The 25,943-nt window shown below is 37.1% G+C and overlaps 1 protein-coding gene across 5 annotated transcripts in view; it reads right to left on the bottom strand.

Annotated features, from left to right (window-relative positions):
• LOC110381177 (protein spire) overlaps positions 1-25,889 on the bottom strand; it is a 164,281-nt gene extending 138,392 nt beyond the window's left edge. The window contains exon 1 of one of the 5 annotated variants that reach the window (XM_021341423.3): positions 25,160-25,889. In XM_021341423.3, the coding sequence (XP_021197098.1) occupies positions 25,160-25,424 (265 nt within the window). In that variant the 5' untranslated portion in view covers positions 25,425-25,889. The remainder of the gene's footprint in view (positions 1-25,159) is intronic. The other 4 variants (XM_021341407.3, XM_021341415.3, XM_021341432.3 and 1 more) reach the window with 4 other exon arrangements.
• Positions 25,890-25,943: the final 54 nt, after the last annotated feature.

The raw sequence follows: 25,943 nt of genomic DNA, 5'->3' as shown, positions 1-25,943 counted from the left end.
CGTTAAATCTGCACTCGACTTTTTATTAATGAGCCTTCTGTATTTCCGATGCTACATTAAGGGCCACCTCACAGTGTTGAATCTTGAGACAAAGCTCAAGTACCGTTAGCCGATGCCTCGAAGAAAGTAACACAACTGGAACGAGAATTTATTTCTGCTTTAATTAACGCCACTGGACCTAAATTAGGTACCCATTATAAACCTGCGACGAAGTTTGAGAATCACTTTTGCCACTTATGACTACAAGGTATGGCTATATGGTCCTTGCCATATTGTTACTACGCCATTCTGGCAAATTGTAAGTGAAAATTTTATAAAAATAGTTCTTTTGAGATAAATGACTCGGTAAAACAGCTTTTGCGTCAATTTGGCGTAAAAACCCCTTCTATCAGAATATTGATCAATCAAAGTGGCAGTCACTTTGATCTATTGATATTCAAATAGCCTAAGGGCTCATACGCACTATGCGGGTAGCCGCATTACGGCTAGCCGCGCGGCTGACCGCAAGCAGAATTATGTACGTAATATACATTTCTATGCGCACTGCGATGCGGCTACCCGCAGACCGCTCCGGTCGTTCGGAGGGCTGCGGCCTGAGTGACGGCCAGCCGGACGGTTGCTATACGCACTGTGCGGTTCACTCTGCGGCTGCCCGCCATTGAGTGACTGCTTTTTAGTTCTTCGAAAAATATTGCAAAATGCTTGCTCTCATCTTTTGTTTGCAAATAAGGGTGCACCCAGTACTTCTTTCTTTGGTTTTTCTTCTTTACGTAACGTGTGTAAATGTAGTAAGTGGCTGCACCTTCTTCCACGTCCATCTTTGAAATGGATCGATATGACCGCAAATCGCAACGGTTCTTCAACCGCACGTTGCGGTTGCGAATGCGGCTGCCCGCGATCCGGCTGGCCGCATTCGCAACCGCCTCCTGCGGACAGCCGCGCGGCTAGCCGTAATGCGGCTACCCGCATAGTGCGTATGTACCCTAAAACGTCTCGACCGACAAAAGCCTCTTGAGTATTCTAAAAAAGTCTTCTCTCTGTTTTTAAACACGACACCATCAATTTTCACGGTCGATTTCGGACGAGACAAAAAGCCGCCCAGCAACTGATATGAACGCTACTTACTCCCAGATAATGTAGATAACAGAACATTGATTAACACTCCAATGTTTTTTTCTGAAGACAGAATTTCTCAGATAAAAGAAAAAGATAAATTAATGACTTGTCAATAGTACCGTAATGAACAGAAAATTGGTAAAAAATAAAGTAAAGTTGAATCAGTGAGTCGTGATATTTGGGACCCTATTCGTTGTAATGAACCTATTTAAGTTCAGACTTGTAGGGGAGTAAAGTAAACGTTACGCAAGAGGGAACAAGTCGGGCGGGCGACACGGGTGGCGGTCCGGCGGATTACCTTCGCGGCTTCAATGACGTAACGGTCGCCGGACGAAACAAAAAAACAAATGATCCACGTGACATTGATTTTGAATATTGAACTTGAAATGTTACGGAAGAATGATCAGCTGTTTGTCGATTACTTAACCGCCGATGAGGCAGTAGATAAATCGCCCAGAAACTTCGACCTTACAGAGAAATTGTTCAAGATGTGTCACTTCATAAATACCCAGACGGTCGTTAAACTGCTGGATAACTGAGCGATCATGGAATTGACAATTATCCGTTTAACAAATCGAAATCACTTAAGTTCGTTAACAGAAGACTTTAAAACGGATGTTTGTCTGAGAAAAAACTAGAAGCAAAAAACCTTTATGAAGAAAAGAATGTAAACGAAAGCATTTTTGTTGACATGACGAAAATGAATAACCTTCATTATTAAACATACGGAAAAGAAAACAAAAATGCAGAAGATGCCGGTGAAGCTAAACAAACATAAGTTAAAGGAAAAGTACACAACACTAATGATATGACAAGAACGTCATTATTTTATAAACACTGTCGCTTTATCAATAAATATATTTTTATCTTTGTTAGATATTCACACCGTCGCCGTCTAAAACAGCAACTGCAAGGTGCAAATTAGATAACTGTGTTACGAAAACATTACACAACGCGAGGCTGCCTGGAATGTTCAGTGCCAACCCCTCAAGGCCTAAGGCTTGTAGCAGAATAACGATTATGCTTCGACAAGGTGAAATAATTTCCTAACATTAAATTAAATAACAAACGAACTTAGGGGTTCAGGGCCACTTAAATTTCTCCTTCATGCCTGATTTAATCTGGAATTCTTTCTAACATAAAAGTCAGGCATTAGTGATACTTATTGTTGCCGGGCATTGAATATTATTAGGTAATAACCACGTCAAGTCAAAACAATGGTTTTGCTTACTGATTGTAATGACAAAAATTTAGCTTGTGGCATTGAAATAATGGATGACACAGCGAATAATATTCTCAAACATTCGATTGTGATTCTTGCACAAATTGCGGTTTCATCTTTAATGGCGCCGAATATAAGATGAAGATATCTTCCATACAGATGTAAGAAGAAAAAGTGGCTATGGTTAAATGAATTAAGTGTTGATAAATTAAACAATGTCGGTTTAGACAAGTGTACATTTTCTAATGATTAATGATTTTGGAAGTATTAATGTTCAGTACAATGTGGCATTGTTAGACGTTCTTTAGACCCCGCTCTGGGTGACAGGAGTCCAAACAATTTAACAGCATGATGGATACATGTTGTATGAAGTAAATATCAGTGAAATTATACGGAAGGTGAAAGTAGAAAAGAAAATAAACTCTATAAAAGAATAGAAATTGAAACCCATTGATATCATATGTTATAGAATAAAAAGGCACTTTCTGTGTGATGAATAGCAGTAGACTAGACATCCATTTAACAGGCAATTCATAAATATAGCCACAAGTAAAGGATATTGTTGAGTGAAAGATAATAATAATAATTTAGGATTTTTTTAAAGATCACAATAAGTTGCATTTCGATACAATAAGATTCGCAACCACGAATGAATGAATTTTATATTTATACAACTAGAATCTTGCAAATCAAGTCCAGAAAAGCAGAGATTAGATTATAGCCAAAGTAAATTCTATCGTTATTAAATTATAATGGTCGAGAGATGCGCATTTTCCACCGTCCTTGCGGTTAGTGGTATCGCGTTACCGACTCGTCGACTGCGGCTGTACGGCTCGTTGTGTACGATTTCTTGTGACGCCCGCGCCGATACACCAAACATCTGTGTAATCGCTTCTTGCATTCTTTGCTTTGTATCTTTGTTTTGCCCATCCCATCTCAAAGGGGGTGGCGAATTTTCGAAGATTGTGGTAAAATTGTATACATGGATGATGTACGAGGAATAATTTGCGAGATGTCCCGAGTACAAAAGTGAATGGATTAGTGATAGACTAAAGGAATGATGGATCCATTCTGTCAGTAAGGGATAAGACAAGATAAGGATTTTAGCAAGTAGAGCTGATTGCAAAACAAACAACTAATTCAAGCTGAAATTAAAATGAATTGAATTGAAATGAAGCGGAAATTGGGAGAAAAGTGGAAGATGTTTTTGAAGTTTTCTATGATGAAACAAAAAGTTTGTGTAGTGACCACTACATTGCGTGAAGCTTGGTAATATTTCGTTTTGTATTACATGCGACGTGGTATGTGGCGTCTAACTTAATTGCCCAGGTCACTCGGGTCAACGTGTTAATATCTCTAGACGACAGGATGTTTATAATGCGTTTTATAATTTTTTTGTATAAAATTAACTCTCATTTTCATTACATAAGAATCACATTTGCATTTAAAAGTAATATCACTAATAGTATTTATAGCGAATGGGTAAAATTCCTTCTAGATTCGCATTTCCCGTCCATTGCGGTTATAATATAGAGTTACGTTTACGTTTCGTCGCCAGTTACCAGTGGTTCTGATAGTTGTGTTCGGTTACAGAAGCGCTACGGTCACGTACCAGTGTTATTGATCTTTGTAAACGCTTGGCAAACCCATCAATTTTCAGTAATGACAAACTTGAAAAAGTGCTCGATAACTCCTTAGGCCTAACGCTTACCTTTGATACTAAACTTGAAAAACAAGAAAGCGAATTAATAGCAATAATATAAAACGAAGATAATAGAGACAGGAAAATATTAGAATGGCCAAACGAAGATGACAGTTATGATTTTTTAATCCCATATTAACATGAGAAATATAACCATGACAATAATCTTAATGAAGATACACGGGAAACGAAAACTAAGTAAAATGGAACTAATGATGGCGCATTAATCTGCAGTGGACGGAAGTCATTATCACCCAGCGTGATACAACGGATTATCGTGTTCATTTTATTAATAACTAGCTGAATCACGTGTATACTGTCTCTATGGAATTAGAGATAGTCAAGCACATGTAGACACACGAGTGCTTAGGAAAACTATTTATTATATATGTTAAGATAAAGATTTGAAAGGTAGACTAGCAAAACATTTGGAAGCAGGTCAGTATTTCGCAACAAAGTTAGTATTTAAAATTGGAGCCAAGATTCCTGAACACATTATCATGAAAACCTCGGAAAATACAAAATGCAAACCAAATTGTTGGTTTCCGTTTGAAACGGTAAGTAAGTATAACATATTTCAGTTAATATACAAACTAGGTTCCACAGAATTAAGTCAAGGACGCAAGTTGAACAGTAAGATTAACCGTAGAATTACGCTGGCTTCAGTCCAAATGTTTCCACGCGAAAGAAAACGATGGAAAAAGTGGTTCGTAAGTCCAATGGAAGGAAATGGTAACTTAATTGCATTCACGTGCCGCTAATTTGCATGCCAGCAGTTATGCAATGCTGCAGCCATATTTTTCAGCCTGTGATTATATTGCAATAGTTAATTCACTTTTCTTGTATGTTGGCTTACAAGGAAAAGCTCACAGCTTTGAAGAAACTAACTCTAGAACACGGAAGATCAAAACGTGTCATATCATCGATGTAGCCACTGCATCAATCTAATTAGGACAAGCATTGTGTCCTACAAACGTTGCTTAAACTTTGACCTAGTTGCGCAAGTCACCACCCCATACAGAAGACACGTTAACGTTACACGCCTATCTCGAAGACACCGATGCATACAATAAAAGATTGGGCAACGTGAAAAATAGCGATCCATTACTAGTGGTGGGCGGGGCAATAACCCGGGAAACACCGACACGGGTCTAATGGACCCGCTACACATTCGCAAGCATGCAACACATCAAAATGTCATCCACCCGCCCACTTAGCGAGGTTTCCAAGGCCGTCGGTACACCTACGCTCTAGTTAGGAGAAAGGACCTATTGTGACGATTTGAATCATGTGTCTGCGATTAGCCGCTATTATTAGATACAATTTGCATTGTCAGCCTTATTGTCGTGATTAGGTATGTTGAACTCGTAACATGGCTGGTTTTGTTGAGTAACATGTGACAGGACAAAGTTGCGTCTGTTTATTGTTTGCCGCGAAATTGGAGCGAGAGCTTCATTGTGAAGTTGTATGAGAGATGATGAAATAAACTTTTTTGGCATCAAGAATTACTGGCTTTTAAATAGATTCCATACATGCTTGATTTTCATGTTCAATTACCAAATAAATCTTTGCCTAGCACATAGTTTCTGATTCCCATATCCTACACTTTATGATGACTCAACTTAAACTAGTACTTTCTCACCGGTATTATGGCTGCATAAAACCGTGGGTGTTGCACACAATATCTGTCCTTGACATGAATGCATTATATCATAATTCAATGACGTTTGACAGCTCTCTGTGGCCTTGGATTCGTAGCAGCGCGTGCGTTGATATTGCGACATATCTAGTTATGGTATTTCTATTACATATATCTATGCTTTGTCATGTCATTTTCGGAAATATTGGTTGGTACTGCCAAAGCTATGCTTTCTTTTAAACAAAGACAACCTTGAAAGGCAGAAAATGTCCTTGATAATAAACTCGATTATAGTATGTTGACGATAATCAAACATCTTGATATGAAAAGTAGTATCATTGATTGAAATCATGTCAATTTCAACAGTAAGCACCTAACACTATTTGATAACCTTGCAGCGGCTTCTAACAAAATGAAGGTTTATGTTCATCAATATCTTTCCATCAATTGTTTGGTTATCGGATACCTCTTTCCAATCATTTGCAATTAGGTCAATGTACGTTTCTTCGTTTTCCTGTCCATTAACATCGGTCTCAAATGTCCTTGTGATTCATTTCTTATCGAATTTTATCGTCTTGAAGTGTAAGGGTTAACTTTATTTATACTTAAAAGGCAATCTTGAATGACTGTCCTTGTACTGAAGATAAAAATATCTTGAATTAAGTGTTGCTTATAATAGAACAATTACACATTGTGTAAGATTAGTATGATCATGTTTGTTGGATCATTATACTGGTATAATATTTTTGATAACTCTCCTGTGTGTTTTGACATCATCATCAAATGTATTTCCAGAAATTTCATTTTACTTACATACTCTTGGTACCGTCCATTTTCACAAATTCTTCATATCCTGAATCTCCAAAACCGATAAAACACACGACAAACTGTCAGACAATTGAAAGGGCTTTATTAAATCTGAGAGCGATGACGCACGAAGATAAAAGCAACGTGAAAATCAATCGCGATAATATTATTTATCATACATATGAAGTAACGGAAATAGAATACACAGATAGCAATGTAAATCCGTGCAAGTTGTTATTACAGACACTTTACATGTTATTGCACGTTTTATGAAATGTAGGTACAAGTGTGTGATTAATGCCTTTCATAGACTTTAGTATTTTTCCCACCGAAACAATTCTTATGTTTAATATCTAGGTTCACTCCGCATAATATCTAACTACATTAATCTATCCTTGAAAACATGCACCTAGAAATCAAGGTCTCGCACATCGTCCTCTAGAATACACACCAAAGCTCCAATCAATAATTCTTAAAAAACAAAAGCAAAACTTGATACTACATTACTTTTGTCCGCAAAAAACGTAAATATAGTTGGCGTGTCTAATTGTTTGCTCGGATCCGATGAACCGTGACAGAAGTCACTGAATCGCGTTAAAGACTCAACTCTTTGCTAGTCCAAGTTTTTGTGAAAACAAACTGTCAGTCACAATTTCTGCAAGAAATAAAAATACTCCAAAACTTCTGCGATCAATACATCCTAAAAGAACCAAAGAAAATAAAAAGGAGAAATAGTTTAAATGCGATAATAAACGATGTGAATGGAAAAAGCAATAAAAGAATTTTATAGCCAGCTATAATACTACAATATGAGAAAAAGTCAAGGTATGCTTACCTTGACTTTGATATTGTTTTTCCAAGCATAGGCATAGTGCTTATGCATGTTAATAAGCTCGTTGCTAGAACTGAGAGTAACTAAGTCAAAATTACAAGACCAACAAAAACTTACAAATAGCAGATTTAAAACAGCAAAATGTTTTTGTTGGTGGACGCCTTTACTTTCAAACATTTAACAGAACATTAAAAGCCTCTAATAATAAAAGCGAACAAACGTCCGACAAGCCCCCCGAATTAGGTAAATTAAAACTCTTTTGTCGTACAGATTTTATCTACGGAACAATAGAGCAGGACGATAAAGGCGGCAAAACCATAAAACGGTCAAAAACCGACGCCCACATGATTGTGTCAAATTTTGGATATGCAAAGCGAATGACGTAATGACAGACAGCTGGCGTCTGAATGCTAAACTGAGGGAAAATAGAATCTAGATATCCAAAGCTTTGAGGAATTTGCATGAAATTAAGATAAAAGAGAAAACGAATCCGTTAAAGTAAAAGAGCAATTAATCAATGAATCAAATAAATTGAATAGCGGTAAAATATGAGATGCATCTAATATAGACGGGCCGATCTAACAGATTGAGATAATCATAGATGTTGGATGAAAAGAAATGCTGGTCAGAATTGCTGACTAAATGCTGAATAATAAAGCAATAACAATAACTGACCAAACACAACAACACAAAAGCTGTTACGAACACTTCCCACAGACAGAGCCGTTTAAACCACCGCAATGACTCTCATTACATCTGATTCACAAAATCGATAGCTCCGAATTTGCATGCATTATATAAAATATAAATAAAAGGTTTCGTTGCGTAAAAGGAAACGAAACGTATAACGTATAGTGATTTGAATCTCAAAGAAACAAAAGCAAAACCGTTTAGGATAGTTAAATTGCACTTTTTTCTTATCTGCCATCAGTACGATTTGCGCTGGTAGAAATTTGCACCTATCATCGTGTTTCCCACGATAGAAGCTCGTTACATCAAGTTGCTTGTGAAGAAAGAAAATACTTAGACAGTAAAGACCACAGACCGCTTGACTATTAACTACTAGTGATGGGCAGTTACCAACTAATGATCTGATCAAACTAATGAAAAATCGAAAATAGTTTTCTTAATTAAATAATTACTGTATGTTATATCATCGGCTATTAAACAAACAACGTGTGTAATTAATAATCAAACATTTATTAATTAAAGAAATCTTTAGGATGAAACATGAGAGGAAACAAATATTTTAATGACGGTAACTTTAAACAAACGTGCCCGTCCAAAACATGATTATGGAATCAAGATAAGTAAGTTAAGATAATTTTTGACGGCAGATGAAAGCTGATGATTAAAATGAGGAAAGCCTTGAACTACATAGACTTGGAAATAGATGGCAACTATGCGGAAAGCAACCAGCAAGAACAAGATGCTGTACGCCAATTAGCTCAAAAAGCTGTACAAAGATTACACAATTGAAGAAAAGAAAGGAAGTGGCTTTGAAGAACTATCGTTCCTCATTGAGATCACTTCCCGCACTAGCATCCGTTGGTTCCCACACAAAGGACGGGGAGCGTATCTAGACGGAGAACTCTTACGAAACTTACAATTTCATTAAAATTATCTACAACAGAGATTTGAAACAGGTTCCTGCCACCCGACTACACCCGAGGCTACAATGAAGTTTCCCAATCAAAAAACGTTGAACAAATAATAAGGCAATAAATATGGGCTGGATAAATTACTAAAGTTACTGGAAGGAGCTGTTCTTGAAATATTGAACGAGTTTTCAATTATCTCCAAGATTAGGAAAAGGGTCTCTCGAAGTGTGGATAGATTGGAGTTGGTTGGTGAATTATTGATGGCCGTTTATCGAGTGCCTAATTCAATCGGAGATTGGACTACTCTATACTTGGATCCTTGCCATAGACAGTTTGTATCGACGTATTAATGAAATTCAAAATGTCGTCATCAGCATGGGTCTTATTACGATTTCCAAAGAAGACCGCCAATAAATATGTCATTGTTATCATTCCGAGCATCACTCATTTTAATTCGACGATCGAGAAAGGCCTGCTCATCAATTTATAAATGCATCATTACATGGTATAAACGCACTTGCGTAACATAAAGTTCCGGTTCGACGGACCGAATTTCTCAATGTGCAGCATAATTCTTAATTTGATGGCATGGGAGTGCATCTTAGGATTACTTAATATATCGATGGGCTTGGTAAAATAATGGCTATTGCCTAAGACCGTAAATGCTTTAGTACGTGTGTGAGAATCGATCATAGAACAGATAAGCTGTTTGGATAGACGTGACATCAAAATGTCTATTAAAAAGAATTTAGGAATAGAGTAGTTAATTGATGTCGCATAAAGTTTTTAAAAAACGACTTGTCTCAAAAAATGATATCGTCTAGTTAGATTCATTATCTTACGACGGATTTCCCTAGAGTACGCCAGAAAAGGATTGGCTTGTTAAAGTGTGAGAATCTATTGTTCATTCATTATTTAGCTGAGAATGTTATCTCGGCATCAACGGCGGAGGCCTGCTTTGTGGCACGCCGTGGAATCCCTAAGAACCATGTAACTAATTAGAATATAAACACAGTAATCTCAGTGTAAAATTATTTATAGGCATTTTACCAACATAACACAAACTTGTAGAATGTATTTATACCAGGAAACATATGTGCAAATATGCATAACTCTTTATTATGGGAAAGGACTACTCCACCACATGTGATAGATAGTTATTAAGAAAAACCCTAAGTTTTGATAGCAGGTATACTAGTACCTACCAAAGTTCACGGAACTTGGCTCCCATCCAAATTAGAAGAAAGCATATCACACTTTAATCACCATACACACAGTTTTCATTGTATGGAATGAATGCCTAATGAAACAGAACTTAATCTTTGCCAATGCATCACAGGTGCACGCAATTTGTTAGCTGTCAAAATTGAAAGTGTAGCAAACGCACCAGTGCAGCAATGATTTGTAGATTGTAAGAGATTGTATACAAGTCAACTTAGATAGGTCTTACTATATATTTCTCTGCAAAAGTAACATAACTTTGGTATGGTTCCCGCCTTGAATACTAGAAGATAAGGATTAATGAAATGAATTGAAAGACCACGCTAGCCCTAGGAGGAATTTAAGAATCAAAAATTAGTATTACACCTAATCAGGTATTATCTCACAAACAAACACAAATCCTGCTACCAAATAATCTAAAATTACGAACAGCAAAAATAAAATACCGTTTACTGAAAACGAACGAAAGTGACTTACAGCAAACGTAACGTATTACATCAACGTTACAATCGACCAGTTGACGGTCCTTGAACTTCATTACAACCACCGTTAAGTTTTATTGTTTCACTGCCGAACACAAACCGGAAGATTGCAAGCAATTAAAATAACAGAACAACTGTATGGAGATGGAAACTTGAAATGTGAAGAAAAATATCGAAGTCTACGTATAAGCTTGACCAGCTGATGTTAATAGAGATTCAAATAAAATGAAATGGTTGAGAGTTTAACCAAAACTTTGATAGTAAATAAAAAATAAATAAAGCACATGAAACGTATAGGGATCTAACGAAATCTTAACCAAATTCAACACAGGCAATTATGAAGCAATAGATTATATTAAAAACAACATTCCTGTAGAAAGTGATAACAATAAAGATGACGAAATTGTCGTCACTGTTCATAATTTTAATTATAACAAACACTAGATAGGCTATATAGAAGATTAACATGGAATTTATCCTATAATAGACGTAGGTGAAGATGATTGATTGGCAGATAAAGGTCGATCTGCAATATTATCCATCCGTTAACCTACCTTGAATCATATGGTTGTCACACAAGTTCAGGAGAGTTCAAGGGGATTCCGTCAGTACAAACGACCTATGGAATCCAGCTGAACAGAGTATTAATGATAACAAAAATATTCAACGTACTGTAGATAAGACGCATCTGGTATAGCTAATGGACATGCGCATTTCACAATAATTTCAATACAAGCGACTAATGATTAGGTAGATATTGATAGGTTTATCGTGACCTTAAAATGTACGTAATTATGCATGACGATTTTCTGACATCATGAATATAAATTAACCGTTGATCGAATTTCTTTCAGCCTTTTAAAAAGGGTCTTCTATCTCATTTGGAAATGTCAAAGATCCAATTCATTTAGCATTGCATTATGATTTGATTGATAGAGATGTTAGAAATTGAGATTCATTTTGCAAAAAACGGATCTCAATTTATTGAAGAGTTATTTAGCTAATGAGGCTTTTTAAATAGGAGGCAATCAGACAGAATTTTATAATCCCTAATAGCCATTGGTGAACAACAGTTTTTTTTTTTTCATTTTACAACAAAAAGAAAAGGAATAGCATCTGATATTATCCTTAGAGAACTTTATGGTGGGGTAAATACCAATGACTTGGTAAGCCATGGAATTATAAAGATACAAGTAAGAAATCTCTGAATCGGGCAAGTTATCATCTGTCGAATTAAGGCTCGAGCAGACCGGATGCGTATGCGTAACCACGCGCGTAGTCACGCGCGTAGTTACGGCGTAACCATGAGTTGTAATGTATGGAAATGTATGAGACAGGCCACACCGCTTGCGTAACGTAGACACGCGCGTCGTTACGCAAGCGGTGTGGCCTGTCTCATACATTTCCATACATTACAACTCATGGTTACGCCGTAACTACGCGCGTGACTACGCGCGTGGTTACGCATACGCATCCGGTCTGCTCGAGCCTTTAAAGTGAATACTTAGCCACTCTAAATAACTTTCATTTACAATACCAAAACGACTTTTTTCACCAACAACAAAAAACATAACTATCAATTGAAATGACAGTACATTATATCGGACAAACACGCGTTACATGAATGTGACGCATAAAACATAATCTGAGCCCGTTTATCTCAATCAAAGGTCGCTTGTTATCTACCTCTAGATAATAGCACCTACACAAACACGGAGCTATTACTTTAGAAAGTTGATAGATCATCCTTCACAATTGATAATAATTTGGCGGGCGATGCACTGAAGACTTGAGGAAAAATTGGTGGCCTTGTGTAACAAGAATAGAAGCATAATTATATGTAGAAGGAAGAAAGCATTTACTTATCTATAATTATGTATTAAATTAGAAGAAAGTAAATGGCTCGTTGATGTTATAGCCGAATCTTCGGTTTCTACTGGAGGACAGAAACTATCGGCCCGCGACAAATCCAAGTAACACGCAAGAAGTTATGGATAAAAATTCCAGGTGGGAAACCCTTGCTAATCAAACGATCGATAATAGCAATTTGCTTGCGGTAAAAGCGCGTGCTACTAGAGCGTACGGTACCGAATCGCTTAATTCAACTTTTTTGGTGACATTCAAGTTTTTCTACCCACTGTCAATTCAATTAACCGCAACAAACTAGGAAGAAACATCTTATCTGCAAACTGTAAAAGACGGCGAACATTAATCAAGTTTTTCCCACAGCAAAAACTCATCAAATCATGTAGGACGATAATTAATTATCCCGTACAAATGGCTTTCACCGTATTTATGGAGCCTATAGCTGCGTTCCAAGGTACGGCAAATAAGGAAGGATTCTGATCGATCGCGTAATTGCGCGCGACGCGGACGGCGGCGGCGAGTGTCCGCCCGAGTGTCAAGCGCGTGCCGACGACTTAGGAATCATGCACATTATGAAGATTATTAGTCGTTGAGGAAAACCTGTTTTAACTATCGATAGCGATAAGTGTCCTAGAGGGACTTTGTATTCGACATGTGCAAGATATAGCGGATAGGAAGCCTATATCAAAATTTTTGGACTTTGTCATGAGACTTCAATGCTTTTATACGTATTGAGTGATGTATATGGCAAGCAGAATCAGAAATGAAAGATTTCGTAAAAGATGATATTGTAGAAAATATTCCAAATCATTAACAATTTCGTACTAGACTCATCTTGGAACAATGTGCTTTGTCGTAAAGATTTTAGCATATAATAATGCAGAAATTTTATGCAAGGTACATCTTACCAAAGTAAAAGAAGGGTGACGGAAAATATGCAATGTATCATAACCCTTAAAGTGAATAGTAATCCAATTGGCAGGGAATGTGTGAGATCACGCGACGCGACGCCTACGCCGCTCTAAGTATAGTTTGTCTAAGTTATATCTGCCACACACGTTTATGAAATCCATGGGCTTACAAAGACGTTTCTATCGCCTGTCGTCTTATTGCAAAATCTTCAATATGATGCCACACGTAATTCCTGGATATCAGAGGTAAGTAATAAAACATGTTACCACAGGTATTTTCTGGGAAATTTTTATTAAATTGTCAGAATCACCACACAGGATTACAGAAAATTGCAGTTCCCAGTAGTACATAATATTCTTTCGTGTAGTCTCATAATCCTAATTTAGTAAGGTTCTGTAAGTAAAGGTAAGAATCATAAACTTTTAGCACCACACCAACAGGTCCCATCTTTGTGGCAACTCGCCAACTCGGTCCCAGAGGACGTGAAGCCAAAAATATAGTAGGAAGGCACACCTTCAATTATTTATTCGTAACTTCTAAACGTAAACACAAAGGCTTACTATAATAGTATTTTGATATTCCTGAAAGGCGAGTATTTACAGCTGTGTGACGTCATGGACCAAAATGGCGGTCGTGACGTCACCAGCTGGCCGAGTATCGATCGACCTTGGCTCCGCAAGGACGTCGACACCCCATCTTAGATACAACATGCAGTTTGGTATCACAATACAACGCTTTGAGAATTGAGTTACATGTTGCAATTACAATTTATAATTTTTAACATGGGAAATAATTTGAAACAGCAACTTTAATTCATTATTTATTTCGCTCTTATGACGAATTGGAAATTGATGTACGGAGAATATTGATGACAAATCGTAAAAATGGATTTAATTGAAGTTAGGATTATATTGGATTTAATTCCTCTGAAGACAAGTCTTTGTAAACCACGCTTCGAAAGATCCTAATCACATCACAAAATAACTAACGCTGAAAATGATTAAAAGGACGAAACCCTTTTGTCAAATTGCCATTGATTACAAAAACGTGTTTAGACTCATATTGATGTAAATAAACAACAAACAATTAATTACTTGTGGGTAGCAGCGGCGGCCCTAGCCATTGCGAGGCTACGTGCGGCAGGTCTAAGAGAGGCCTTTTATCCAAAGTGAAAAATATGTGTTGCGAGAGTAAGCTGGCGTTTTGATTTAGCTAATCGTCATGTTTGAGAAGAAATGCTCAAGTTAAACTAATAATAAAATTTTATTTTTACTACAGTTTATATTCAAAGAATCACAAAATTAACAAATATTAAACTAAAATCTTTAATTAAAGCAGAATAATCGAATGAATGAGCAACGTCATTTTCGATTAGCAAGGACTGAAAGTCGATCTTGTGTCATCGAATTCCTTAAACATGTTTTAATAATTGTAAACCTCGAAAACTGCTTTTTCGATATTATTATTTTTTATTATTCGAATTCTCAAGACTATTTCAGTAGTGGAATTAATTTCAGTTAAATTATTTTCTAATATACATTTCATCACCGAGATAATATTCAGCTCTTCGTATAACTGATTCAGGGCCGTCTCTGGCTCATGTAGCGCCCGGGTGCAATCATGACCCAAGCGCCCCCTATGTATTGAAAGATTGTAACTTGAGTAATTCGAACGTCGTAAATAAGGAAGTTCATACGGAAACTAGGAGTTATTTTCTCGTTAATAAAAGGACTTACAAGCGGCGCTACCTTCTAGGTTCGGCTAAAAAAGGATGATAAAATAAAATAAGTGGAAAGTAAAGCACCCGCGAGCGTAGCGAGCGCAAAAAAATTTGAGCGTCACTAAAGCACCTAAAGTTGTTTAATAAATAACAGTGGAAGGTGAATTCGCGAGCGTAGCGAGCGCGAAAATTTTTGAGTTTTGGGACAAAAAAGTACTCTAATCAAGTTAGAAGGTAAGGTACAACTGAACAGCCGCGAGCGTAGCGAGCGCGAATTTTTTAAAATTGTTTGTTTAAGGACTCTCAAAGCACAAATAAAAAGAATCCGTGACTGGATCGAGAGCCAGTTGTTTTTGTTACTTTGGTGTTCCAACTTTTTGTTAAATTGAGGACTGACGCAGAATGAATTAGAAATAAAGAAAAAAATGCACATTTTATTTCTTGGACCAGATATATATCTTCTAATTATATTTTTTTTATATTAGTGTGGGTTGTAGCGCGAGGCCCCCTCAAGCGCGAGGCCCTGTGCGATGGCACAGTTCGCACACCCCTAGGGCCGCCACTTGCACTGGTGGGTAGTGTTTGTCGCTTCTACTCAATTGTTTATGAAACCAATTTATTGGTACAAGCTAATGAAGTGTATGAGAAAGCAATATACTAGATTACTTTGCTTTATCTATGAATCGGAAAATAACAATATCTTTTCTGCGAAATAAGAATGATTTTGAGGAAAATTGTTTGCTTTATTCACTTACTATTTTTGGTTGGAATAAAAATTACATAACAGTAAGTAAAAACGACAATTTTTGTAGTATTTCTCTCAAGTAACAAAATTTTTCAAATACATAAGCATTAAAGAAAATTGAAGTCAAATAAAACAGTCCTTTAAAAAAAATTCAACTATCAAAAATAATAAAGTGGTAATAAAGTGATATCAACATCAAGTATTCTGCCATTGAATGCATGTCAACATTTCTTTAAATAAATCATTAAATCATTTACGTATTCCAACGTTTCATATCTTTTGCGCACCAAGTGGAGCGCTCACAAATGGTAATACAAAAGTACCTGTAAGCTATTATTTGAGATGAAACAAAAGCTGCTCACACAATTGATCCCCTAGGCGACCGGCCATTGTTTCATTAGCGTACAAACTACAATATTTAAACGTCATCTCTTAGCGAAATAATGAATGTTAACTTCTCGAGAACAATATTTTGCTATTTCGTTTATTTGCAGCGACAAAGCGGTATTTGTTTTTTCACTTCCAGATGGAAATAAAAGAACAGGATATCGGAAAGAAATTCCACAGCTGTTTTTTAACGTTGTAATATTACAATGTTTTGAAGAATAATATCATAAAGGCAACCAAGTAGCATCAGGATATGAAGATGACCTGAAAGTACATATTCTACATTCTATACCAGACAATGTACATAAGGCATCATAACAGCTATGGTATCTAAATCGATATTATTCACCTTCATCATGATTTCATGAAACACGTGTAACACCAAGCTGGCCAACATCTTCAAAACAAACTCAGCAGGCCACTAATCTAAAAAGCGTACATAAAAAAAAACTGCAACTTTTTCAAGAATCTCTCTTCTCACGAGGCCTCAGTTTTCAATGGCAAGAAATTGTCCATCTTCGCACAATAGATGGCGCACTCGTCCTAGGCCGGGTGTGGTCGGGTCACGAAGTCGTGCGACCACGATCACATTGTTGAACCAGTGGACACCAGCAAACATGAATTTTATTACAATAGCCTGTGCCCTGTTGACTTTCTAGTCGTACAAGTAATGATCGAGAGCTTTTTAATCAATCTTTATTGAAGAACTTCCGAGAAATGAAGATCGATGTTCCATTGAGAAGCCAAACAGATGTTTAGCCTTGATTCGATAGTGGAAAAGCTAATATAGAAGCATTGCTGGGTTAATTTGCGCTGCTACAATCGATATTTGCAATTCCGTGTATTCATCGCAGTGCAGAAATTATGGACTACTTGGAAAATTAATTTATTCGTCGGCTACCTACGTAATGCTGTTAAAAATAGATATTCCCATCATGATTTTCAGCACAAAGACCTAGAGAAAGAATAGATTGTAAGACGGCAGGTATGCAGAGTACACGCACCAATAGTACCTAATCATACAAATAAAGCAGACCTACCTAATACAATTCCTTTCAATTCCACCTCTGTAATATTTGCAGAGCCATCATATTCAATCGTTCGTTCAGCGAATGCCAACACTCGAGCATTTTGTTCGCGTATTTACTCTGTACCTCAAAGTTAACCCGCAACTTTGTAAGTGTCCTAAGAATAAATAAAACGCTAAGGAAATTAAGTAGATACCCAAGTAGCTGAACAATGTTGCGCCAACTTTATTGGCAGGCAATCATTATTAAAATACTTTCGATTTAATGCCTATCTGGCCGTTCAGTGCTTTTGAAACGGCGTTGGCGCTCCAAGCTTAAGAGGACGAATTGGAATTTTTGGCGCCAAGGATGTCAATTTTTCTCAGTAAATACAAAACGGATCAAAATACAACTTGGTTACCTGAAAGTTCATGATATAAGCCTTATTTTGTTAGTTGTAGAAACATGATTAGGTAACTTTTATAACAGAGAAAAATATATCAAACATACCTCTTTTTAAAAAGAGATTCACATATTATGGGCAAACGGGACCGATTTAAGCCTCTTAACTTTTTTAGTAGTTGAGTATATACATACTCTTTAAAATGGTAGTAGGAATTTTTATTAAATTATCATTTCTAAATATTAAAATTACAAAACCATTTTGTCGCTTACGACTTTTAGTTATAAGCTAGCGCGCGTATTGTTATCCTCGCCCCGCTCAGACGCTCCGACCCCTTTTGGCGCCTTAGATGCGCGTGCCGGTTATGGAATTATTGTTGACCACTTCCTCGCCTTAATGAACATTCTTCTTTTTTAAAAAAAAGTCCAGTCCAGTTATTAAATAAGGCCATTCATATACTTTCGGCTCATGTCAAATTACATCACATGGGTAACGTGTAAATTCGAATGTCATTGACTCCCTTAACCCGCCTACCTGTAGCCTCTTCAATTCCAGGAAAATAGGCAGGTAAATAGAAAACGGCAGTAGGCTGTATTCCGAAGCATTAAGGTTTAAAATCATTAACTTTATGTCTATTGTTATTTTTTCTCTTCGGAAGCCGTTCTGAGGAAGGCTCTATTTATTGAACTCACAAAAAGGATTCCAATGTTGATCGGTTTCTGTAATGGCCAGTCAAAGAAACCGCCAGTTTTTGCTCGAATAGAATCCTGTAATTTATTGACGACAACGAATTAATTTTATGATTGGTAAATAAATTGCGAATAGCTTTAGAATTCCATTTTTTTTAAACAGAAAACAAAATAAAACCAGATGCCATGCATCACTTTTATTCGAAAGCACTAAAACGATAACTATACGTCTAGACTGGATAATATTTTGGAAATGGCACGAGCCACCGGTATACGTAACCTGAAAATGTCACAACAGGCCGAAATGAACGCTTACCGCCAATCACTCCGAATAAATTAGCATCCCACCCAAAACAAAAATGTGAAAGACTGCCAAGTTCGATAATATGGGAATGCTTCGCCTATAAAAGAAGTGAGATCTGAATAAGTACCAAGTTCCATACACATACCTCAGTTAAAAATAGTTACTTTTTAATGATGTTACTTGGCAAGTTTTCATACACCTTGTTATAAACCTACTAAACGCAATGAATCAAGTATTTAATTTTCTATTAAAACTTGCCAAGTAATCATCATTAAAAAGTAACTATTTTTAACTGAGGTATGTGTATGGAACTTGGTACTTATTCAGATCTCACTTCTTTTATAGGCGAAGCATTCCCATATTATCGAACTTGGCAGTCTTTCACATTTTTGTTTTGGGTGGGATTTCATTTATTTTTGTAAGGTTGTTTATTTTATTTTTTTCTTATGATGAAGTTAGTTAAAGAAATGTCTCATTTATACTATCTTTTCGATTTTTTAATATGTACTATGTTTCTTACAAAGAAATGAACTAGATTAACTATGACTAGATTTACCAACTGACTGACATGACATGTTATCATATATTATGTTCGTGGATCAAAGTTACACATTCGTTATTTTCGAAAGTGATTCACACTTGGCCGTTTTCAGATTTTTACTTTACTTTGACTAAATACAAACCTTTGTACCATTCGAAGATATATTATATAAATATAGATAAATTTAGTTCGTTTTAGTTCCTTAGGGGTATAAATTTACACCGGGTATAAAACACCTTCATTATTTTGAAACCGACTCACACTTGGCCATTTTCAGATTTTTCCCTTTACCTTGACATAAAGACCTACCTCCATGCCAAATTTCAAGTCAATACGACCATTGGAAGTGGTCTAGGTTTTTGATGAGTGAGTCAGTGAATCAGTGAATCAGTGAATAAGTGAATCAGTCAGTGAGTGTATAGTAAAAATAGCGATTTTCTGACGTCAATATCTCAAGACCTACAATAGGTATATTAATGAAATTTTGTATTTTAGATAAGTGAGGGGGTCTCAACAGATACTAGAAATTTGATATGCGTAAATAAAATAGATTTTGAGTTACAGGGGGGTCGAATTTGGCCCGAAATGGTTCGTGTAATATAACCCACGGCCGGTGTGTCGCCTTTTTTGCTCGAACTTGGCGGACACACTGCCGTGTGTCTAGATAATACCTACTTATTAGTGATTAAAAAATAATCTTTGCTAATCATGTAGCAATGTAAAAAATGATTTTTGTAAAAAAAATAACTAATCATTGCAACTTTTATAACATTCCATATGGATTGAGGTTATTTTTACTTATTACCAATAAATAACACAAACAGCCGGTTTTAAGCAGAAAAATGTAGTCCACTGTACGAACTGCTACTAATAAAATAGAAATCGTTTCAATACAGTTATGTTCTCATAAAATACATTATCCCGGTATTAAACAATAATCCGGTTTATTTTAGTGTCATAACATGCACCATTCAATGGGACTTTGTGACCCACTGTGGCGTTTTAGGGTTAATTTTATTGAGACATTTCTATGAACTTTAAAATATAATAAAAAGCGACAGATTAAGGTCTATTGTGGGAAGAACGAGGAACATTTTAAGTAAATGACTTTTATGCCAGCTATAAGAAAACAACTATACTTAAATGACACGCTACACATATTGGTGCATTTGACAAATGACTAATCTGTTACTACATTAAGCTGTCTAAAATACAAATAGATACAACTAACTATTGTATCACAACATAATTGATTTCCACATCAATTAACACGGACGATCCACGCCCCCATTCACGAAAATTCTCATGTCTTTAGACTTTCCGGGACCGAGACCCGTTTCTCACGCGCGGGGTGAGATCGCCTGACAGAACAATACCACCGTATGAATAACTCAGCAAAAAGCGATCTGCACTTGACTGTACTGGTGTACAGTGGTGATCAACTGTGTGTAATCAAGCGGTAAGTTTTTTTTAAATCAAAAAGTATCTACATTTCTGTATTAAATGGATATTTTTGTAGGCATGTTTACGTGAGTAAACTATTATCATAATGCTAAAACATTAAGTTTGTATTTCAAATAACTCTTTAACTTCATACCATCTTCAGAAGTTGGCGGCAAATATCCCAAAATCTGAACCCTTAACAAAGTACTAAAAACATAAAACTTAAGAATTCAAGTCATAACCATCGTTTATGTCAAAACTTCGCTGCGACGAAAACCCGCAATGGCGCGTTGCGGGAAAACTTTGAGAGTCACTGTCCTAAGTATTGTGTCAATGAAATGCCAACTGATTATCATAATCGCGTGCGCATCACCTGTGCCTGTCCATTCATTGTAATACATCATTGATTTATTATCAACATGGAACAATAACTGCGGAATGGATATCTAAGTTTATTCTTAGTTAAAAAGTGAAGGAAAGTGTAAAGAAAACGCAGTGTGAAAACCACTAAGTACATGCTATTTAAAGTTTGAAGCGAGCAAGTTTATAACGTAGGAAATTGAGCTGCTTTTCTGCTGCTATTTATTTTATGGTATGCCTCGCAGTCCTATATAAAAATATGCAAATAAATACAATTTGTTTCAGTTAAACGGAAGACATTGAAACAATACTGTACTGTCATCTGTTAGTTAGCACATAGCACTTAAGATTTAGCCAAACATAACCTAACCTTGAATGTACGGTATTCCGTGTTTTTGTTCACATCACAGACCACAGACTAATCTGGTTAGTGATTCAGTATATTTTTTAGGCTTCACGCAAAATTAGATAGTTGACAAAAACTTAGATCAGTCGCTTACAATCGGTCCAAATGGTCAGGTGTCTAATGCTACTGCGATTACATAACAGTGGGAAGTAAATAAAGGCCGTAAAATTGTGAATTAATGTCGAATTTAAGATATGGCTTCCCAAGGAAATTATATGATGTCATGTAAAAGTAGAAAACGAACAAAGCAACGGATCGCATTTTCTTTAAGTAGTCGAAAATAATGTTAATTGATTTATATCTGAAACTTAGTAAAAATGGACAAGGTCTAAAGATGTCTCAAGGGCACCTGAAACAATCGGTAATATGTTCCTGTAACGACCACCATTAATATTGAAGACAGTAAAACTTTTACAAAAATAATCAGGTCGCAACATTCTCGAGAAAACTCACGGTAATGCATTAATTGACTCCTTAACCTACAAACAAAATGCATTTAAAATCTAAATTAACATCGGAAAATCGATTCGTAATATTGTGCAAGAATCGATCGTAAGACTACATAAACAAATCGAATGACATCTCGAAGATAGCAAACTTGTCACTTACAGCGTCGGTCTTGTTAGCAAGTGTTCTGCGAATATGGGTCAGCGGTAAATAGCCTAATAGAAACATGCATGCAAAATCGCTTAAATTGCAAGGCAATGTATGAGCGCTGTCAGCAATGATTGGTGTGTGGCACTTCGGCCAGTGTCGGGCACTGTCGGCCAGGTTCACTGTTCAACCTGCGGCGAGATGCTTTATGTGCGGCGCAGAGGGTACGACTGTTATGCCCATCTGCGAATGATTAATACGCGAATAATACGCCACGAAAATGTTTTGTTCCAAAAAGGTCGTGTGGAAAATATTACGCGGTTAGCTAAAGGTTTCTCATCTCGTTTTCAAGGTCCGCTATGAACGAAGGTTTTCTTCTTTTTGACGGACACGTTCGTAGCTTTAAATAGGCTCTCCCTTTTGTGTCTTTAAAGGTCAAAGTACCTAACTTTATTAGAAGAGGACAAGGTGTCTGCGTTCACTGCATTATAATAAGCTGTATCTCCGCTGAGAGTTCAATGTGACAATATGACAACTTGGGCGGCAGATGACCTCCCATTTACAAGCTACGTGGTAAGATAACATGTCCTGCGTATTTGCAGAGCGGTCTAGAATTCTAGATACACAGAAATTGTCATACGACACCTAGCAATCACTAGAACAAGCTATTTGTGTGAAGGCGTTACACTGAAATGTTAGCCGAGATGTGGACTCGTTTCCAATAAATTTTGATTAGGCATTTGTTATTGGATACAGCTTGTTCTGGCCTATGACTACATAGACACACTTACATTATTTTCTTTAGGAAAGTATGTCAATTGAGAATGGCTATTTGATAAATCATCGGCTGATTTTCTAGACAAATAGGGTTGTAAAGGCTGCTACTGTACGCATCCTGATAAACTTGGGGAGGTCCTCCAATCAAACGAACTTTTATCTCCAACTGGGCAATTAGAGTTTAAACATTTACATTATACATATAGAAGTTGTATTACATGTCATTATATTTTATTGCAAATTAAACTTGCTAAGATAGGTGCTATTAAAAATCAGAAACCCGTAACTAAAGTACGGAAAGATGCACCGATGATCCTGTTAGATCTTTCAAGTAAATTAGAAGCTTTAATGTCTCAACAGTTCTTAGAAGTCAACCTTCCGGTTTGATGCATTTCATTGATCACTGAATTGACAAAAATAAACTAAACTCGCGTGGAACATCTCTGTCATCAACTTTATAAACTCCTAAGTTAATCAATGTTTCTATTTATATCGAAAGTTTAGGCGATGTTGGCAGGCAGTAAGGAAATATCTGTTCAAGGTAAATAGGACGAACTTCGGGAGTAAACAAACATACCTGCGGATATAGATATAAAACCGACGTAATATGTTCGATCTAAAGGTTCGTGTCGACTACTCTGTAACGCTCGGTATTAAAAGACAAGCAAACTTTGGGAGTACATCTTTAGCTCGAAAATGTAGGCCATCTCAGCTACTAGCTTTCAAGGCAACCGAACCCCACAGGATATCGATCTTAAGCTACGTTTAAAGCTTCGCTTCATGTTTTAATTAGTTCTTAGGAATTTTCACAGCAATACCAATAATTTATAACTGTTTCATAGACTTTTTAAAACATAAACTACAGACTAAACGGATTTCGGGTGGATTTAAATCAATGGTTAAGTATCGCATAACACACAAATTCTGCGAAAATTACAGATCAATCGCAAAAAGCTGGCCTTTATTTCAAACTGTCTTGTCTTTCAATTGAGTTTACCTGTCTTTAAAATATTACCTGCGATGCCGGTTGCGGGCTAGTCAAAGCATACCTTAACGTAACTGAAATAATAACATGACTCGTATGTGCGTAAACATGGGAGCTTTCGTAAAAGGAACATGTTATGAGCTAGTAAGCCTAAATCGATACGACATGGTTTTGCAAAATTATTCATTTGGACTCATATTCATGTATCGTGCCAATAATAACTGGAGCATTGGGTGGCTTTACCACGCTAATAGGTTTGTAGGATTCTATTAACCGAAAGAAGTTTTCTGTTCCCATTTATTTTGACACCGACTTTTTTTTGCCAAACTACTAAGACACGAGCAGATTTATACTACAATTTTCTACATCATCAGGGGAAACCCCTAATTCCGCAGGAAATTGGAACGGAAGATGGGGATTTTGACAAACTTCTAAATAAGACGCAACAATTCTAGTACTTTGTGAAGTCTACTCGATATTTTCGTATTTCAAAGACATGCTTGCAATTATCTTACAAGAAAGCATTGATGTTGTATTTCTCCCATTCATAAGTTATAATGAAGATAACCAGCGAACATTATGCTGAAAGTAATTGCTGTGAGGCTAATCCTATCAATGAGTTTCTTCACGTATAGAAATTCCAGGCAGACTTAAAGTCTTCGTAAAATATAGATGAATGCATTGATGCGGTCTAAGAATGTTCTGATAGCATCTATGGCGGTTTTATGCGGGGTTTGGTTATCTAAACTATGCGGTGCATGATTATTAGCATGCAGCATTATTGCATTATTGGGTATCGGACGCCAATCTTTCCGGGTAGATACGTCGGCAAGATTGAGGAAATAATTTGCAAGTTTTGAGATAGGAGGATGAAATATAATTGCTGCGAATGCTCACCCACGATGTGAAACAAATTTTATACGACGGTTTTATTTTTTATTCAGTGACGCGAATCAAAGCTGAAACAATTTGTCGAAATAATGAGGTAGGTACGTAATGTTATGTTCAGCATTTTTATCATAATGAGTGTGTTAGTGAACTTGATAAGTCAAGTGTAATCACAATACAGACTGATTTAAATAATTGTGAGTACTAATTAGCTACAATAGGTGCTCCATACAGCTAACTAATGGAGCTCTGCTGATAACAGAAGGTCGCTAATTTGCGAAAATATTTTCTATCTAAAGAACTCATAAACTATGATAACATAAGATTGACTGCTACACAATGATAGTCATTGTTATGTTAATTTATGAAATAAATTGGGTAGGTAAGTAACTATTGTTATCACTGTTTTAGTTTGGTGATAAACTCTTATTGACGTGTCCGATAAAACAGTTTGGCCATGCATAAATTTTGTAATAAAACATATAAGTAGTAAGATGTTTGTGTACTGACCTCCTGGATGCAGCAGCGTGCTGGGGTGCACGGTGCCGTCCTTGTGCAGCAGCACATGGCGCGGCTCGGTCACCAGGAAGCCGGCGGGCCCGTCCGTCAGGCACTTCTGGAAGCAGCGCGCCGCCTGGTAGAACAGCGCCCACGCGTGCTCCTCGCTGATGGTGGAGTTGAACGCTTGCAGTATCTGCTGCAGCGTGATGCAGTCCGCCGCATCCAGCGAGAACTCCGTCCCGCCGGGAGCGCCGGCGTTCTCCTTGCGCATCATCGCGCCTAGCCCGCCGGCCCACCACCATCCATCCTCGGAACCAACAACACAACCACTGCGACACCTATCGATCGCACTCAATTCACCAGTTGATCGTATCACTGAAAATTTTCACTGAATCATGTAAATAATTTTTGTAAACTACATAATACAAATGCGTGTTATTGTCACCGTGCTCCCCCCCGAAACGTCACTGTCACTTTTCGTTGGCAAGTGGGTGGCGTGAATTTTTTTTCGTAATGTTTTGGGTTGTCGCGATCTCGTTGGCGCGTGCGCGCTGCGGCCGGGCGACACGTGACGCGTGGTGCGGCGGCGGCGGCTCGGCGCGGACTGGCGGCGCGCGGCCCCAGCCTCCGCGATAACGTGCGCCCAGCCCCGGAACCACTTCCTAGTTTCCCGGCTTTTCCTTCGGGAGCCCACTAGCCGGCCTGCAGCCTGTGTACCCCGGGAGCAACTCACTAGGTAGCCGATATCCGACTTCGCAAATCGGAATCCTAGATAAGATATTAGCTAAGCGAT

This window comes from Helicoverpa armigera, chromosome 6 (assembly GCF_030705265.1).
Source record: "Helicoverpa armigera isolate CAAS_96S chromosome 6, ASM3070526v1, whole genome shotgun sequence".
Taxonomy (NCBI): Eukaryota; Metazoa; Arthropoda; class Insecta; order Lepidoptera; family Noctuidae; genus Helicoverpa; species Helicoverpa armigera.
The sequence above is the reverse complement of the archived record's forward strand: the minus strand, read 5'-3'. Positions and strand labels throughout refer to the sequence as shown.